This window comes from Saccopteryx leptura, chromosome 4 (genome assembly GCF_036850995.1).
Source record: "Saccopteryx leptura isolate mSacLep1 chromosome 4, mSacLep1_pri_phased_curated, whole genome shotgun sequence".
NCBI lineage: Eukaryota > Metazoa > Chordata > Mammalia > Chiroptera > Emballonuridae > Saccopteryx > Saccopteryx leptura.
The window spans coordinates 213,583,625-213,602,861 of NC_089506.1; the positions used below are offsets into that span (position 1 = coordinate 213,583,625).

The window sequence follows — 19,237 nt, forward strand, 5'->3', positions numbered from 1 at the left end:
GCGAGCTGGATAGCATGCATGGCCCGGCCCCAGGCGCTGGAGAGCAAACCTGTGCTCAGGACACGGTCACTTCCTCTAACGAGTGAGGGCTAACTGGGCTCCCTAAAGGAGAGAGCTGCCCCTTGGGGCGATGTTCTTAGAAGGACCAGGGCTTCTGTCCCAGTGGCCTCTGCTCAGCCTCGTGCCAACACCCCCAGTTGAAGCTCCACAGTTTGTCCTGCCCAGCCCCACCCTCCCCCACACAGCCCATGCTCTGCCGTAGGTTACTGACAGACTCAGAAGCACCAGGAGCGAAATACATGTCACCCTGTAAATTGGTGTGACACCCTTTCTCTGCCCCTATCCCAGGCCACCGTGTGACTCAAACTGACACGCCACAGAAGCTCACTGAACCACCAAGACTGCGGCAGCTGCTGGGCCCCCCGAGGGAATCTGCCCCGGGCTCCAGCACAGCCACTCAGTACCCGGCAGGCCTGTCATACCTGCAGCCGGATACTGCTAGCAATGGGCAGGGTATAGCTGTGCTTGTAGTGGAGCCGGATGTGGCCGACAAGCATCTCATACACACGCAGAGCGTGGCTGGCAGGCAAGGCATACAGCTTGGTCTGCAGAGAAAGTGTGCTGGTCATCATGAGGATAGGAGGCCACAAGGCACCAGGGAGCTGGCACCCTGGCACCCAAAAGGACAGGAACCAGGACAATTTTTAGGGGTAACAGGGTAGCATCTACCATCCTTTAAAATGCACAAACCCTTCAGGCCACCAGTTCCTCTCCAGGGCTCTGCCCCACAGATACCCCCCCATGCGAGCACTCGGCAATGGCAAAAAGTAAGAAACGGCCTGGTGTCCCCATCAGCCCCGGGGAACCAGTTACTAAGTTAGGAAAGGCCAACCAGCAGAGCACCAAGCAGCCATGTGTGAGCCGAGACACTGCGGGCTGAAAGAGCACAGCACACAGCAAAGGAGTCAACAAACGAGGGCAGGACAAGCACGCACTGTGCTCCATGAGGGGTGGAGGGTGTCTTCTGAAGTGATGAAGGCGCACTAAAATTGTCTGTAGTGACGGCTACACAACTCTGTGACTACCATACACTGAAAACCACTGAATTATACACTTTACACAGACGAATTGTATAATAGGTAAATTACATCTCAATAAAGCTGCTAATAAAGTCAAATAACCCTGAGACCAAATGGATGTCAGCCCTTCCCTACTTCGCTGCTGGGAGCGCTGAGGGGGTGATGTGGGCAGTAGCTCAGGAGTGGCTCGGCACAATATGGCTCTGACCGGGCCAGGCCCACCCCCGGCCCCATGCTATAAGGCAGGATCACACGCAGGCTGCCCTTCAACCCCCATGGAGTGTCCAGGTCTCCCAGGACACATGTCCCTTAAAGATCAGCACTCCAACAGACACAGCTGGTCATCACACCCCTACCAGGAGAGCGGAGGCCCACCTGAAGGATGACCAGGAGCCCTAGGACAGCAGTCTTCACGTCCTCCAAGGAGGCACAGTATGCTGCCATGTCTCTTTCCTCCAGCTCTGGGGGTGGAGAGAGGGAGCAGGCGATCACCTTTGGAGAGAAGATCTGTATTTAAATCCTGGGTCCCAGCTCCTGGAGTCAGCACTCATCAGATTCAGTACTTTCCACCAACAGAAACTTTCTCCTTTATTTCTTAAAAGGAGAGATGCACTTTATGTGCCTGAGTGACCATCTAGACATTGTAATGCGTCTCAGAATTAAAAGAAAAGCATGCTGGCTATATAGGAAGACAAGAGGCCAAGCCCCACCCCAGGCCGACCTGGAACACCATGACAGCCATTTGCCAGGACCCCAGGTAGCAGGACACTGTTGAGCAGCAGCAGGCCCAGCCAGATCTTCAGACACTGCCCATCATTGCTGGGAGGGAAGCCCTGCCTCTGAGAGACCCTGCCAGTCATTCTGCAGAGAACGGGGCCAAAGTGCAGAGGATGCTGCTGCTGCCACAGGGATCTGTACCAAAGAGTAGGGGTCCTGCTGGCAGTCCAGACATTCCCAGCCCCAGCGGCTCTCACTTTCTCGATGATGTCCAGCAGGCTGTTGAAGTGGTGAGTGTGGCAGCCTTCTGCCAAGTCCACCAGCAACTGAGTGGCCAACTTCCGGACTTGGTGGTCTCTGTCCTCGGGGATATGAGAGAGCTGTGAGATGACCACCGTGTTGATCAGCTCCTCCTGCAGCAAGTACAGTGGAGTGAGGGGACCTGTCTGTGACGGAGGCTAGAAAGCGGCTAAGGCACCACTCCAAACGGGAAAACCCACGACATGGGTATGTCAGTGCCTGAGGGGCCAGGGCTCCTCAGTTCAGGAGAATGGCAAGGGGTACATGATGACCCATCAGACATGATGCAACAGTGAATGTTCCCACTTGCTCTTTATCACTGAATGTCACAATTAATAACCTTTTCCTGATGGACAGTTCGGTTGGTTAGAGCATCATCCCAAAGCACAGAGATTACCAATTCAATTCTCGATCAGGGCACATATAGGAATAGATCAATGTTCTGTCTCTCTCTTTCTCTCTCTCTCAACAAATTAAAATAAGAACAACAAAAAAACAAAAAAGAAAGAAAAAGAACCTTGCCTTGGCTGGGTAGCTCAGTTGGTCAGAGCATTAGCTGATACACCAAGGTTGCCAGTTCGATCCCCAGTTGGGGCACATGTAAGAATTGACCAATGAATATATAAATAAGTGGAACAACAAAATTAGCGTTTCTCCCTCTCTCTCCCTTCCTCTAAAATAATCAATTAAAAAAAAAAAGGTCTTTGATGGAAGGTCCTGTGTGTGTACACCTAGGGGTAGGAAGACCTTGTCCCTGACATCATGGGGTCCACTTTAAAGGGACAGCATGACAAGAGCTTTCACAGAGGCAGGGCAAGACCAACCCTGATATGAGGAACTCAAAAACCCAGAGGGGCTTCCTGGAAGAGACAGCACTAAGCTGGACTCTGAAGGAGAGTGGGATTCCGAAAGAGAAACACAAGGAAAGAGAAGGCTGAAAGGGTTGCTTTCCAGGCGGCACTCTGGAAAGCAAGGGCAAACCGCAGGGCCTGAGGTGCACTCCTGGAGGGAAGGGCATGGTGGCAAGGCACGCACCAGTGGCCCTGGAAGAAGGATGGCCTCTGACCCCAAACCCAGTGAAAGATGCGCTGCAGGGAAGAAAGTCGCAGTAGAGAGACAGGCACAGCCTGGCACCACCCCAGCGGCAAAAACAAAAATCCCCGTGGAATTGTGCACCTGAAACCTTGTGTAATTTTGTTAACCAGTGCCACCCCAATACACTCAAAAAAGAAAAAAAAAGAGTATTAAAAAAAATAAAATAAAACAAAGAAAGAAAACATCCCAGTGCACAGCTGCACAGAACTGTTCTGTATTCTGGGTGACGACTAGGCTGGAGCTCCCTGAAAACAGGAACTATGCCCTGGCTGGTCAGCCACGGATCTGAGCCCAGCACAGGCCTGGTGGGGGATACCATGGAATGAACGAACAGATGGATGGATGGACAAACAAGGAAGCAAACAGACAAAACCTACTGAAAAAACCTTCCACAGAGGAGTGTGTCAGGTCCCAGTCCCAGGCAGACCCCCAGAAGCTCTCAGTGCCCAGAGAGGGCCACTCAGTGCCTATAGGGCTAGCCGGGCCCTCACCCGATGCCCCAGGGCTCCCCTGCCAACCATGGGACACGCACCTCATAGAACTGCCTGTTGATGAGCAGCACAAAGGACAGGACATCCAGCACCTTGATACGCACAGCACTGCGAGATTCGCTCCTGAGGGCAGGGACACCCTGCTGAGGCCAGGTGGGAGCGCTGCTGCCAGCCTCACCCCCAGCACCAGGCCCTGTTAATGCTGCCTCCTGAGCTCTGAGGGCTCCCCCAGGGACCCAGACCCCAAGCCTACCACAGGGGGGGTAGGATCAGCCCTCGGAAACATCTTTCTATACAACTGACCCCACAAGAAGCAGCAAGCACAGAGGCCTCATAGGAGAACAACCTTTTTCTGCTCATTGAGATCATTACTATCAAGAATCAGAAAAAAAAGCTCTCACTCTTGGTGTCCCAGACCCTAGCCCAAAGCATAATCACAAGGCCAGGTTCCAGGGCCCAAAAGGGTTCCAGAGCCTCCTACCTGAAGAATTTCTCCATCAGTAACTGCAGGTTGTGAATCCAGCCGACCTTTGCTGGATGGATTGACTGAGCCCTGTAGGTTATTAAATTTAGGAGGGAGGATTCCTGTCAGAAGAAGAAACACCTGGTGTGAATGAGCCACTTTGCCTTTCCAGAGGTTTTGTTATCAACACTCCCTGTGCCGCTGGCCCAGGAGAACAGTTTGCTCAGTGAGACCACTTCAAGGCCCACGTGAAGGGCCCACCAAGACAAAGCTTTACCGGCAGCAGTGAAATTCGTTTAAAAAAAAAGGCCCTGGGGAGGGGAGGGGCACAAAGAAAACCAGATAGAAGGTGACGGAAGACAATTTGACTTTGGGTGATGGGTATGCAACATAATCAAATGTCAGAATAACCTGGAGATGTTTTTTTGTTTTTAGGGTTTTTTTGTATTTTTCTGAAGTTGGAAATGGGGAGGCAGTCAAACTCTCACATGCGCCCGACCGGGATCCACCCGGCATGTCCACCAGGGGGCGATGCTCTGCCCATCTGGGGCATCGCTCTGTTTCAACCAGAGCCATTCTAGCGCCTGAGGCAGAGGCCACAGAGCCATCCTCAGCGCCCGGGCCAACTTTGCTCCAATGGAGCCTTGGCTGCGGGAGGGGAAGAGAGAGACAGAGAGGAAGGAGAGGGGGAGGGGTGGAGAAGCAGATGGGCACTTCTCCTGTGTGCCCTGGCTGGGAATCGAACCCAGGACTCCTGCACGCCAGGCTGACGCTCTACCACTGAGCCAACCAGCCAGGGCTCTGGAGATGTTTTCTCTGAACATATGTACTCTGATTTATCAATGTCACCTATTAAAATTAATAATAAATAAAAAAAAAAGGCCTTGGCTGGTTGGCTCAGCGGCAGAGCATCGGCCCGGTTTGTGGAAGTCTCAAGTTCGATTTCTGGTCAGGGCACGCAGGAGAAGCACCCTTCTGCTTCTCTATCCTTCTCCCTCTCCTTCCTCTCTGTCTCTCTCTTCCCTTCCCGCAGCCAAGGCTCTACTGGAGCAAAGCTGGCCAGGGCACTGAGGATGGCTTCGTAGCCTCCGCCTCAGGTGCTAGAATGGCTCCAGTTGCAACGGAGCAACAGCTCAGGGGGCAGAGCATCGCCCCTGGTGGGCATGCTGGGTGGATCCTGGTTGGGCGCATACAGGAGTCTGTCTGCCTCTCCACTTCTCACTTCGGAAAAACAACAACAACAACAACAAAACAACAACATGTAAAAAGCTTGGCATCAGCCCTGGCCAGTGGCTCAGTGGACAGAGCATTGGCCTGGCATATGGACATCCCGGGTTTGACTTCCAGTCAGGGCACACAGAACAAGCGACCATCTGCTTCTACCCCACCTCCCTCTCGCTCTCCCGCAGCCATTGGCTTGATTGGTTCGAGTGTTGCCCTAGGCACTGATGATAGCTCCAATGGTCCCAGGGCACCAGCCTCATGCGCTAAAAACAACTTGGTTGATTCAAGCATCAGCCCCAGGTAGATGCTGGTCAGGGAACATATGGGAGTCTAGCTCACTATCTCCTCTCCTCTCACACCAAAAAACCCACACAAAAATACCCAAAACAAAACAAAAAAAACCCTTGGCATCAAGCTAAACATTTCTGGCATAAGGACAGCCTACCACCCAGGGAGCAGATGTGCCAAGCAACAAGTTTCCATAGCGCTGGCTGGCACCTCCTCCGCACAGGTGGAGGCGACTGAGTTAGGCTAGCGCTGTGCTAACAGACCCACACGCACTCGGTTTGCTAACACCCTGACAGACTTCCCTGCTGGAGTACAAATCCCAGGAGAGCAAGAGCCTTTGTTTCAAACATACAGAAAACTCCGGTTCAGACCTCCATAGCCAGGGTTCCCAGGGCTGAGCAGTCCTCCCCGCCAGAAGCCTGCCGGAAACCACCCGCTGGCCCCACGAGGTCAGGGGGAGAGGTGGTCTTACAGGTCTTTGGTCGGCACATCTCTCGATGAGCTCAAAGTATCTCTCCTGTGAGCCATGGAACTCATTCTGATCACAGAGCTCCTCCACCGTGGTCAGGAGGTCATGGACAATGACCCTGAGCTCTGGGCTCTCCAGGCTCTGCAACACAGAGGTACAATTACACAGGAGTGACTTCTGGCTTCCCTTGAGGACTCAAAACCAAATGCATCAAGACACCCCCTCAAGCCCTTCTGCTGAGCAAGGGGCATGACCCCATCCTGCTGGTACACACAAGACAGCCAGGCTATTCTTGTTCATTCATGACCCCTAGGGAGTCCTGGCTATGTCCACACAGCAAACCTTAAAGGGACCGACTTCAAGTGCGTCATGCCTCCTGGAGGTTCAAGCACCTTCTGGAGGCCCCAGGGTATGGTCTCCCAGCCCTCCACTCTGGGATGAAGCACCACCTGGCCAGCCGATCAGTGACAGTGAGGGATGAGGGTCCAGCCCATCCTCCCCCTGGCCTGGCCACCTAAACACTGATATATCCCAGTCCCCCAGAAGGCCCAGCTCTGAGTCCTTATTAGATACAACCTTGTCATCTCTATAACCCCCATATCAGCATGCCCCCTCCCTACTATGGTCAGCACTGTCATCCAAAATCACGCCAAAGTTATGGCTGGCTTTCTGAACACTTAAAGAACTGTCTTCAGGGTCCACTTCTAGGCCATAGGGGTGACCTGGCGTGTGACTCAAACCTGATCAATACCAGCACGGCTCCCTTGCTCGCCTACTACATATCCCTGTCCCCGATGGGAGTAGATTTGGAAAACCCAGCTCTCTTTAGTGGATGGCGACTTGACATCACTGAGAACCATCAGGAAATATGCCTGGAGGGAAAGTCTCATGGCAGCCATCATCCAGATAAGACGAGCTTGTCAGCTCCACAGGTCCAGGCCCCCAGGGATGGGCCCTTGGGATTGGCTATCCATGGTCGTGATTTTCCCTGTGCCCACCAGCCTCACCTGAAGCTGCTGAAGCAGGCGTTCGATAATGTTCAGCAGAATGTCCCACGTCACGGCCTGGAGCTCCCTCCTATACTTCTTGATGAGTCTGGTTATGGAGAGGACGATCTCATAGGACACCACCTCGTTTGGACAGGTCATAGCCTGGAATAGAAGGCCCAGGGAGCAGGCAACGGTCGGCCACTTCTTGCTCATGCATGGGAAGCCTCCCACTACATTACCCTCAGAACCCAGCAGAAGATGCCTGAGAGGGCCACACTCCCGACACATCTCACAGGCTAGGAACGCAGAAGTGTTTTTTTTTTTTTTTTTTTTTATTTATTCATTTTAGAGAGGATAGGGAGAGACACAGAGAGAGAGAGAGAGAGAGAGAGAGAGGAGAGACAGAGAGAGAGAAGGGGGAGGAGCTGGAAGCATCAACTCCCATATGTGCCTTGACCAGGCAAGCCCAAGGTTTCGAACCGGCGACCTCAGCATTTCCAGGTCGATGCTCCATCTACTGCGCCACCACAGGTCAGGCCGCAGAAGTGTTTTCTACACTGGCTCCAAACGGCCTGATTTGGCTAAATCCCAAGCCCCTAACTTACTGATCTAGACTGAATCCTGAAAGATACCCCAATGCAAGCAATGCACAGACTGCACACTCCATCTCCATTCCTGTCTGGCTGTCCCTATCTATCCCTCTCTCTGACTCTCTGTCACTGTAAAAAAAAAAAAAAAAAAAAAAAAGACTACACACTCCACTAGTCCACAGGGTAGGGGCGGGGCAGAAAGAAGACCCCACCAGGAGGCTCTGTGCAATCCAGGACTTGACACAGCTCATCTGAGCTGCCTTCTTGTGGTAAGATGAGGAGGATACAGTGGCCCAGCTCACCGGGGTGCTGTGATGACTACATGACAAACACACAAAGAGCCCTGGCGAGATAGCTCAGTTCGCTAGTGTTGTCCAATACGCCAAGGTTACAAGTTCAATCCCCAATCAGGGCACATACAATAATCAACCAACAAATGCATAAGTGGAATAACAAATTGATGTTTCTCCTCTTTCCCTTTCCCTTCTTCTAAAATCAGTAACGCGCATGCATGCGCGCGCGCGTGTGCACACACACACACACAATGAAAGTATTCCAAACACCACCAGGCAGCATGGAAACAGAAGCCCTATCACTGGCCTCAACCTAGAGTGAGATGAGATTACCAACTGAAATCGTCACCAAAAAGTGTCACCGGCCTGACCTGTGGTGGCACAGTGACTGGATAAAGCATCAACTGGCACACTGAGGTTGCTGGTTCAAAGCCCCAGGCTTGCCTGGTCAAGGCATGTATGAGATGATGCTTCCTGCTCCTTGCCCCCTTCTCTCTGTCTCTCTCCCTCACCCCTCTCTCTTAAAATAAAAAAATAAAATAAATAAAAAAAGAGTGTCACCATCCCTGAGGGAATCATAAGCAGTCCTAATGCTAATTTTCAGGGTATGAAATTCAAAAGACATAATATTTGCTTAAGGAAGAAACCTTCAAACAGCCCTAATTAAAGCTTATCACCAGTTGCAAAGCAAATGACTGGAGATAGCCCAGAGCCCCACAGCAGCGGCAGTCTCACAGGCCTGTCCTGGTCAGGCGGGCCAGCCGAGGGAAGCTCTCTGCCTCTCACCAGCTCCCGTGGCACGAAACACAAGTTACCTCATAAAACGATGGCAACACAGATGTCGGGGAGTTCTTCAGAGAGTAGAGCCGGTGGGCCCCCCAGAGAGCCATGCCCACGAAGAACACAGCTCCTCTCAGCAAGGGGGCATCTTCCAGGTAGGCTCTGAAAGCGTCCCCAGAAAGACAGGTGTGAGCAGAGCCCAGGCCCAGTGTCTGACTGCCACGGGGCCCAAGGGCAGCCCCCTTAGAGCGCCCTGCACTTATGGGGCAGAAGCAAAGCTGAGGGCAGGGGCACTGGGCAGGGAACACAGAAGCCGGGAGTAACCATTTGATTCCTGCATATGTTCACTTCAGTCATCCCTGTTAACCATGGAGCCAGGCTAGATGCCAGGGCACGGAGATGAAAGAGTGCTTACAGTGCAAGAGACACAGACGTGAACCAAAGGACTATGTAAAGAGACACCAAGTTTCTGCTGCAAATCACAGCTAAGAAGGAAAGCCAGGGAATACGAGAGCAAAACCTGCTCAGGGTGGTCATGAAATCAACGACGGTGCCTAGGTGTCAGGGAACAGTCAAAGAAATTTGGCCAAGGTGGAAGAATATCCCAGCAAGAGCAAAGGGCACGTGCAGAGGACCATGGCATGATGGAGTGAGAAGCTGGGGCTGGGGCAGGGCCAGACCACCCAGGGAGGAGGTGGTTTTGATTCTGAGAGCAAAGGCTGACATACTACTCGGTGGAGGAATGAACTTCAGACTAAGAGTGAGTACAGGAGTCCAGTGAGGAGGTGAGAGCTGAGGGGTGGGGTGGAGGCCTGAGGTGGACAGGTCTGAGCCACCTCTAAGGGACAGAAGCAACAAGACCTGTGAGGATTTCGCCGTGGGAGGTAAGGGCAAGGGCCTCCTAACAGGATCAAAGGTGAGGCAGCCTCACTGGACAAGATCCAGAATAAGGAAGGAGGTTACGAGTTCAGTTTTGAATGTTCTGATTTTATGACAGAAGTTAGGAGATCAGAAGCGTAAGATGTATGTAACTTTAGTTTAGTGCAAATTTCTAGGGAAGTCACTCCAAAGGAACAGGAAACCTCTCCCTTAGCCTATACCAGGCAAGAACCAACACAGACAACCTCCTCGTGAAGGTTCTGCAGCAGCTGATCCAGCCACTTCATCCTCACCATCCCTCCCAGGCCCGGACCACACTCACCTGTCCTCCATGATGCGGCACATGTTATAGATGGCACTGTGGCCCAGGTGGGTGCCCAGAAGGTTACGCATCAGCTAGGAAACAAAACACACCATGGCTGGACTGACAGATATGAGTCCCAGGGCCCCAAACTCCAGCCCCGTGTGCCAGTCCTGCATAGCCACTGCTCCAGCTCCCTCTGTGTCAAGTCTCAACTATGTCCGCCCAAACAGAGAGGCAGCCAAGTTCTCAGAATGCCACCAAAACCCTGATCTCAGCTCTACCGCCTGGGAAAATGTCACTGGACTCCCCAATAACACGGCGTTGTGTGGCCACCCATCAAAGACCAGATAGATGGCCCTTGTCCTGTCTGTGCCTGGCTTAGCTTATAACTTTCTCCAGGGAAGAAATCTCCAGGACAATAGTGTAGACCCCACCTTCCAGCAAGGCTCACAGAGCTCCTTGACATTGATGGTGCGGCAGAGGGTGACAATAAAGAGCGGGAGGCTCTCGGCCGGCAGGCAGTTGTAGCAAACCACAGCATCCAGCACCTGCAGAGAGACCTGGTGGGGTGGAGAGTGGAGCCACATCGGTTCTGCCCTGACTGCTGCCCACAGGCAGGTAACACTCCCAGCCTCCTTTCCACTCTCCTTTGGTCAGCAATGGTTAGCCCTCCCCACAAAAGAGCTGTCTTCCATGGAACCACAAGAGCTAGTGAGTGTCTGGGAGGCACTTCTATGTCCCAGGTGGTGGGGGTTATCCCATCCTGAACTATGACCCCTCAACAGAGCTCATCCAACCACTCTTATAGGAAAATGCCCTGAGGCCCAGAGAGGCCGAGCAACTTGCCTGGGGCCACACAGCCAGGGAGGGGCAGCACAGGGCTTAATCCCACAGCCCAACCAGCCTGCCCAGAAGGAGGGTGAAACTGTCTCTGAGAGTGGCAGCTACTGACCTCTATGTCCATGGGGGACACAGTCTGGACACACAGCAGGCAGATCTTGCTGTTGGAGGAAGTGTGAAATCAACTGAAAGGACAATTCCCAGATGTTGCGTGGTTGTCGTTTACGTTCTCATTACTCTACAGCATCAGTTACATGAGGGCTCATCTCCCCTGGGGCCCACTCACCCACAGACTGGCAGGTGCTCAGTGCTGCCCCTGCCCTCATGGACTTTACAGTGTTTGAAGAAATGAAAGCAAAAATAATAAATAAAACATCAGATAATATCACATCCATTAAAAATACTAGGTCAAGCCCCAAAATATCAACTTAAGTGGAAGGTAGCTATGGCCACTTCCAACTTCTCCATTTGTTTGATGGTTTCAACGGATTTATTCACCCTACGGAGCTGAACTGAAGACTTAAGACAGTGACTATGATCAGAGTAAGTAACGTTATTGGCATTCTCTTCTTACTGGACCATTGATGCAATATATTCATCGAGGTAACAGCTGTTGAATTTAACCAAGTTCACAAGCACCAGAAGGAAATCTGAAGACAGGCCAATGTCCATCCACTGCAGAACAAATTCAGCTAGGGAGAAGAGAAGAGCAATGTATTTTCTACCACCTCCTCCCCAGGAAAATGCATCCCATCCCACTCACTGCAGGAAACCCCATCACCAGTCATGCAATAACAGTCAGGGCACGCACACCCAGGGTCGAGATGAGGCTCAGCTGGAGCCGGAGCGGGTCAGTATGTGACAGGCTCTAGAATTCAAATTCACTGACCCGCAGCATGCACCGAGGGAGATCTGGGCTGAGACGCAACAGCAGTGCTTATGGACCTGATGCTCAGAGCCCTGCCCCCAGTGCTAGGAGTGACAGCATCACCAGGACACATGTTTAGGAGGCAGATTCCTGGACCCCTATCCTCAGAAAGAATCTCTCCATGGAGACACAAGCAACGTTTGGCTATTAGTCAAGTAAACTTAGAAAACCAGACCGTGGCCCCATCAGCACCTGTCCTGGAGGCAAAGCCACAGCTGAGGCCCATTTCTGGGCAACAAAACAGCAAGGCATATGTCAGATTTATTCCTTTTTCTTCTCCCCCCATCAGTGACATGCAATCTCAAGACTCACGGAAACCTCACACCATCAGGACAAGGAGAAAAGCCCAGCAAAGGAGAGAGCTGGAAGTCAGGCCCGGGGCATGAAGAAGGTGATGAGGCATACACAGTGAGGCAGCCCTGGCCCCCCAGAGACCTCAGGGCACTCTGGGTAAGACATAGCCTGATGCCCAGGTCAGCAGCCTGCTCTTCCCACAGGGAAGCTCAGACCTCCTCCTGCCCATCTATAAGGCACATCTAAGCTCCATTCACCAGGAGTTCTGAGCCAGCAGGTCTGGAGTGAAGCCCAGGACTCTGCATTTTTAACAAGCTCCCCAGAAGATTCTGGTGGCTGATCCAGGCAGCACAAAGGTAAGCAGAGCTGTGTGGTGCAGCACAGTTTGCAGGCCATTCCTGCAAACTGCAGCACTCCCTCAGGGCCCTGGCGGCCTTCCACATCCCAGATTAAATCTGATCACCAAGGCCAGAGAAACCTCACACCCCCGGTGGCACCCACCCAGTTCTTCTTCCAAGTAGGTAATGTGTCTCCCATTGTCCGTAAGGGCCTTGAAAACTTCCAGTCTCTCGTGGAGGTCTTCATTGGAGGGATAATCCTTGATGACCTTGAAGAAGAGGGCCCTGAGCACACCCAAGCGGTCCCCCTGAAAACAATATCGTGTGGTCAGCAGTCCTGCCAGGATCCCCTTTCTGAGCAGGGGTAAGAAGTCCAGAGAATGCAGTAGGCTCTGACATTCCCAATGCTGAGGCCCTTTCTCCTTCCCACAGAAACTGGCTAAGAGGGTCAAACTGGGAATATTGGAGCGGCTTGTGTTAGGAGTCCAGACTCACTGGTCATCAGCTGACCAGTGTGGGAAGCACCCATTATATATCCAGTTCCGGGCATGAGTGTGGGCACACAGTAGGGATAGTGCAGCTCTGCACCTGACCCACACCACTCTCACAGCCTAGGGTGAACATATATGTGCTCACAGGACAACGGCAATGGTCTGACCACACTGAGGGGGGACGGAGCTTCTTGGGCAGCTGGGTGTGAGGAGTAAAGGAAACAGGAGGTGGGGAAGAAGCCTTCCAGGCAGGAATGGCAAAAGGTGGCCTGAGCCTACCTGTGGTGGCGCAGTGGATAAAGCGTCGACCTGGAATGCTGAGGTCACTAGTTTGAAACCCTGGGTTTGTCTGGTCAAGGCACACAAGAGAAGCAACTATGAGTTGATGCTTCTCACTCCTGCCCCCTGCCTTTCTCTCTCTCTTTAAAAAAAAAGAGGTGGCCTGAGCAGTCCAGGAACAGCAGAGACCAGTCTGGCCCCAGCGCAGCGAGCACAGGCAGCAGCCCGAGGAGAGGGAAGTGAGGTCAGCGAGAGCAGCGAGAGCAGCAGCACAGCAGCTCCCCGTAGCAGGCACCCTTCTTATCATTCTACATAAACTGCCTCATTTACTCCCAGACATCCCAGAGGAGGAAGGAGCCAGAGCATCCTCCACCCTTTTCTTTGAAGAGCAAGAGAGACAGGAAGGGAGAAGGAGGGTGTGAAGCATCGATTTAGAGGTCTCACTTTAACTGTACCTTGATTGCTTCTCATGCATGCCTTGACCGGGGCCAAGCCAGTGTCCCCCTGCTCAAGCCAGTGATCTCTGGGCTCAAGCTGGCGAGTTCTGACATTGTGTGGACAACCCTCTACTCAGAGCCAGCGACCTCAGCATTTCGGGTAGGTATTTTATCCACTCCACCACCACCGGTCAGGCCAGAGCATCCCCTTTTATAGGTGAGGAGGCGGAGGCTCGGGGAGCTCCAGGAACCTGCGCAGCTTTACACAGATTACGAGAGGCGATGCCAGGATGCCCACTCAGGCCATCTCACTGCAGAGCCCCTGGGAACCACAGACCCTGTGCCTGGTGCCCTTACCAAAGACAAGAGTCCAAGTGGGACCAGCAGGAGCAGTCAGTGGGCAGCCCAACATCATCCCACACGCCCATCCCGGCTTCACCTGGACACAGACCCAACACCCTTACCTGTCCCTGCACGATGGCCTTCATGAGAGCCAGCACTGCATGCCGAGCTTCGGAGGGCCGTTCCGGCTGCAGCAGGTCTGCAACAGCCTTCCAGAGTGCTTCCACTGCATGCTGCCACCAGCGAAGACGGAACACTGATTAGGGTGTGCTGGACCCCTCAACTTGAGGACAAAGGTCAGAGCAGAATAACAGTCTTTCCACTTAGATCTTGAGCCACTAAAGCCCACATCTCGTGTACCTGTCATACTGTCACAGCCCACAGTGATCATGAGCCTGACAAGGGGAATAGCTCCAAGCCACTTCAAAACCTTCACCAGGGCCTGACCTGTGGTGGCGCAGTGGATAAAGCATCGACCTGGAAATGCTGAGGTCGCCGGTTCGAAAACCTGGGCTTGCCGGTCAAGGCACATATGGGAGTTGATGCTTCCTGCTCCTCCCCCCCTTCTTTCTCTCTGTCTCTCTCTCTCTCTCTCTCCTTTCTAAAATGAATAAATAAAATAAAAAAAATAAAAAACCTTCACCAGGCCACAGGCTAGAGGAAGGAAAAGGGCAGGCAGGACAGAGAAGCTGTCCTGGCTGCCTCCAGAGATCGCAGGGAGTTCACCTTAGAGCTTGCTCGGACTTTGGTGGGAAAAGTCACTGGAAGAGTTTCAGAACCAGAAGCATCACAGTGGTCCCTGGGCCTATAGCCTGACTCAAATCCACCCCTGGCTTCCCTCTGGGTAAACACATCAGTCCAGCTATGGGCCAGTCAATACCACACCCCTGCCAAGAGGTCCCGGTTTGACCTGCCGAGAACTCTGTGCAAACATCTGGAACCTGCCTCTTCTAGGTAAGTGCACCTAGCCCTAGCCCTAGCCCTAGCCCTAGCAGGGGAGACGGCTCCTGTTCCCTAGAGCTATCCAGAATCAGCCTCTCTCTTGTTACCTTCTTAACCAGGGTTTTCAGACCACTCACACTTTCCTAAGCTCACTCCTTAGAAGTGGGAATAAAATGTCTTTCAGATGCTGTCTGACCAACATTCTGACCAACTCAGGATACACTGGAACTTTCACCTCCTCTGTCCCGTTCACAATGCTCCTATTGTACAAACTAAGCCACAAAAAAACAGCCATTGAGCTTGTAGACTATCCCAACCTCTTAGGCCTGTCTATTCACATGACAGCTCAGCCACATCTCACCTTTCTGTACTTTTACAGGCAAGTTTATGAACACAGATGCTTATTTTCACATTTACCCTTGGTAATGTGTGGCTGAGGATATAGGGGTCACTCCCCCCCTTAGAAGATCTGAATCTGCTAGGGGTGGGGTCCACATCTCCCCCACCACCCCCAGTCACTCACACAACACGCCATGCAAGGCTAGAGCAGAGTCCTTTAAGTGCTGTAATGACAACTTCCCACTCTGTCCACTGGACGTCAGGAGAGAGCCTGCAAATAGCTGGCTGAAATAAATAGCTTATATCTGTAAAGCTGCTTGATACTATCAACCACATGCCTCTCCCCAAAAGACACCGAGACTGGTGCGCCTGGCACTGTCCTCTAAACCACGCTCTTCCCTGACACGCCTCGGTTTCCTTCCCCCGCGTCTGTAACAAGAGGACGAGTAAGTGTGCATTTCTGTAAACCACTACAAATCCTACCTCAGATCTGCTAGAAAAGCCTTAATACTTTTGCTCCCCAACCTCCACATATAACTGGTCTCTCAGGGTTCTGCTCAGGGCATTTCCATAAGCTTCTCTGTCACTAAAAGTTAAATACCCAAAATGGTTTGTATTAGTTCACTAGCAAAGTTAGCTACTATCAACTTTTCCCCTAGAAAGAGTCAAATCAGATTCTTTTTTTTTTTTTCATTTTTCTGAAGCTGGAAACGGGGAGAGACAGTCAGACAGACTCCCGCATGCGCCCGACCGGGATCCACCCGGCACGCCCCCACCAGGGGGCGACGCTCTGCCCACCAGGGGGTGATGCTCTGCCCATCCTGGGCGTCGCCATGTTGCGACCAGAGCCACTCTAGCGCCTGAGGCAGAGGCCACAGAGCCATCCCCAGCGCCCGGGCCATTTTTTTTGCTCCAATGGAGCCTTGGCTGCGGGAGGGGAAGAGAGAGACAGAGAGGAAAGCGCGGCGGAGGGGTGGAGAAGCAAATGGGCGCTTCTCCTGTGTGCCCTGGCCGGGAATCGAACCCGGGTCCTCCGCACGCTAGGCCGACGCTCTACCGCTGAGCCAACCGGCCAGGGCCAAATCAGATTCTAAACAGCTCACAGGAACCTGTCCAACTGAGACAGACCTACCTCTTCAAATTTCTTCGTTTTTGCGACTTCGCAGATCTGCCCTATCACCCGAATGCGATTGCTGAGGCCACATTCCACACTCAGTTCCTGGAGAAGGTAAACGAAAAGAGGGCCACGCTCAGCCAACAGGCCCCCTTAACTGCCAATCACAGACACCCTAAGAACTAGGCCTATTTCCCACTTCAGAGACTTACAGTGGACTTCTCTGAAGTTAGGAATTATCAGTTTCCTATTCCATCTTAGTAGAGTGAAAACAGTTTTTTTCCATCACTGCGTCTTTTTTTTTTTTTTTTAGATAAAATTCACATCACATAAAACTCACCACTTTAACCCACACAATTTATTTTTTAAATTATAATTACAATGCTTGTAACCACCTCCACTACTTCTAGAACATTTTCATTACCTCAGAAGGAAACTTCGTAACCATTAGCAGTCTCTCCGCATTCCTTTCTCCACCCAGGCCCTGACAAATGCTAATCTTCCTTCTGTCTCCGCAGATTTGCCTATTCTTGATATTTCACATAAACGGAATCATACATTACATGGGCCTTTGTCATTGCTTTCTCTCAATTGTCATGTTTTCAAGGTTCATCCATGTTAAAACATGTATCAGTGCTTTATTCCTTTTCTTCTAACAAGTAATACTCCTTTGTATGGACGTACCACATTTTGCTTATACAGCAGACCCTTGACCAACCAGGTTTGAACTGCGCAAGTACACTTACAAGTGGATATTAAAAACCTGCACTTGCCTGACCAGGTGATGGTGCAGTGGATAGAGCATCAGACCAGGATGCTGAGAACCCAGGTTCGAAACTCCGAGGTTGCCAGCTCAAGCGTGGGCTCAACTGATTTGAGCAAGGCTCACCAGCTTCAGCCCAAGGTCGCTGGCTTGAGCAAGGGGTCATCCGGTCTGCTGTAACCCCCCAGTCAAGGCACATGTGAGAAAGCAATCAATCAACAACTAAGGAGCCGCAACGAAGAATTGATGCTTCTCATCTCTCTCCCTTCCTGCCTGTCTGTCCCTATCTGTCCCTCTCTCTCTGTCTCTGTCACATAGACACACACACTCATAAAAACTTGCATTTAAGGAGACCGGACTTGGGGTGCTGAACACACAATACAATATACAGATGATGTGTTATGGAATTGTACACCTGAGACTTATGTAATTTCATTAACCAGTGTCACCCCAATAAATTTAATTTAAAAAACCCTTCTTTTAAGTGGACCTGTACAGTTCAAATCTGTGTCATTCAAGGGGCAACTCACCAGTTAGTAAACATACATTTTGTTTGTTTTTTAAATTTTATTTATTGATTTTCAGAGAGAGGAGAGGGAAAGAAAGAAAGAGGGGGGAGAAGCGAGAAGCATCAACTCATAGTAGTTGCTTCCTGTATGTGCCTTGACTGGGCAAGACCAGGGTTTCAAACCAGCAACCTCAGTGTTCCAGGTCTATGCTTTATCCACTGCGTCACCACAGGCCAGGCACGTTTTGGTTGTTTCTGTATGGAACACTTTAAAAGTAGAAAAACTGCCCTGGCCAGATAGCTTGGTTAGAGCATCACTCCACTGTGCTAAGGTTGCCGGTTTGATCCCTAGTCAGGGCACATGGAGAAACAGGTTGATGTTTCCATCTCTCAAGTCAACAAATGGAAAATAAATAAAAAAATAAAAGTGGAAAAACTCAACAATTATTTATGGGCAAAGCATGGTATCAGAAATGTGGCAGGGGGATTCAAACAAAAACAAAAAAATAAAGGCTTCTCACAAATTACTAGATTAACTGACCATAATCCTAATCACCTGTGGACACTATGGCATTCAGGCCCCATTACCGTAAAACAGGTTTTCTTACATCGACATCTGAATACTACCTAATGCCGAACCGAATCACCAAGATTCTGACTTCCCAAATCTCCAGAAGAGACATGTAAGCCTCCGTGGTACGGAGGACAGCAGCCTCACACAAACTGTCACACGCAACGCATCTCCTGTGGAACCTGTTGAGAGACCAAACCCGGCCTTCCCTGCACCTCCCACGAGGCCAGCAGGGAGGACAGGCAGCTCACTCACTTTCAGAATGTCCGCTGTGATGACAAACTCCGTCTGTTTGCCCTCTGCAGACCTGGGGTTTGGTCTTGAAGTTCCCAGTCCTAACAGAATCTTGAACTTCTCCTTCAAGCCTGAATCTTTGCTTGTCGGCTTGGCCATGGTGGACAGGGATGCACCTGGGAGAATGCCTCTGCGCCAAGGAAACAGACAGACTCAGAAAGCAACTGGACACAGACCTGCCCCTGTGGACCTACAGCGCCCCCCACCCACCCACCCACCCAGGAACCCTAGGTTTCCAGTGGGCACCTTTCCTCTCACAGCCCCTGGGTAGAACTCAACCGCAGTCACACTGTCCTGTCCAGAATTAAACCTGGAAAAGGCCAGACTGCCCGCGCCAGACTCAGTGCATTGAGGGAGGGGAACTAAAGATGAAGGGCAGTTGCCGCTGGGCCCAGAAAACCCTGATGTTAGCCATCTCTCTCCCTCCTATATGAAGGACGCTCAGAGGGAGGTGAGATGCAGAGACACCTCTCACCGCCATGATTTAAAACCAAGGAGTGCTTAGAGCTCCAGGGTCGGGCTAAGGTGGGCGCGGCCTAGACCAGGACCCAGGCACCTGCAGGGTTCGGCCCCGCCGCCTCATCACCGAATAGGCCCAGCCAGCCGCCTCCCCTCAGCCCCGCTGGGGCCGGTCCACACCGCAGTCTGGGCCGGCGGCAGCGGTCGAGGAGCCGAAAGCCACTCACCCCGAGGCGCGCCTGCTGCGCGCCGGGCGCGCAGGGATGTCCCGGCGCAGAGAAATGGAGCGCAACCCTCCCGCCCACCCCCCACCCCCGGGCCCCCGAACTGGGGCCGG

The 19,237-nt window shown here is 52.1% G+C and overlaps 1 protein-coding gene across 8 annotated transcripts in view; it reads right to left on the bottom strand.

Annotated features, from left to right (window-relative positions):
* Positions 1-19,214, bottom strand: part of TSC2 (TSC complex subunit 2) — a 41,663-nt gene extending 22,449 nt beyond the window's left edge. For 7 of the 8 annotated variants that reach the window (XM_066382888.1, XM_066382885.1, XM_066382887.1 and 4 more), the window contains exons 1-17: positions 19,128-19,214; positions 18,403-18,571; positions 16,324-16,410; positions 14,033-14,143; positions 12,525-12,669; positions 11,376-11,493; positions 10,914-10,962; positions 10,396-10,521; positions 9,980-10,053; positions 8,814-8,940; positions 7,134-7,277; positions 6,130-6,267; positions 4,164-4,267; positions 3,724-3,805; positions 2,054-2,209; positions 1,455-1,571; positions 483-605 (exon numbers count right to left, since the gene is read on the bottom strand). In XM_066382888.1, coding sequence (XP_066238985.1) covers positions 483-605; positions 1,455-1,571; positions 2,054-2,209; positions 3,724-3,805; positions 4,164-4,267; positions 6,130-6,267; positions 7,134-7,277; positions 8,814-8,940; positions 9,980-10,053; positions 10,396-10,521; positions 10,914-10,962; positions 11,376-11,493; positions 12,525-12,669; positions 14,033-14,143; positions 16,324-16,410; positions 18,403-18,540 — 1,839 coding nt within the window. In that variant the 5' untranslated portion in view covers positions 18,541-18,571; positions 19,128-19,214. The remainder of the gene's footprint in view (positions 1-482; positions 606-1,454; positions 1,572-2,053; positions 2,210-3,723; positions 3,806-4,163; positions 4,268-6,129; positions 6,268-7,133; positions 7,278-8,813; positions 8,941-9,979; positions 10,054-10,395; positions 10,522-10,913; positions 10,963-11,375; positions 11,494-12,524; positions 12,670-14,032; positions 14,144-16,323; positions 16,411-18,402; positions 18,572-19,127) is intronic. The other variant, XM_066382889.1, reaches the window with a different exon arrangement.
* Positions 19,215-19,237: the final 23 nt, after the last annotated feature.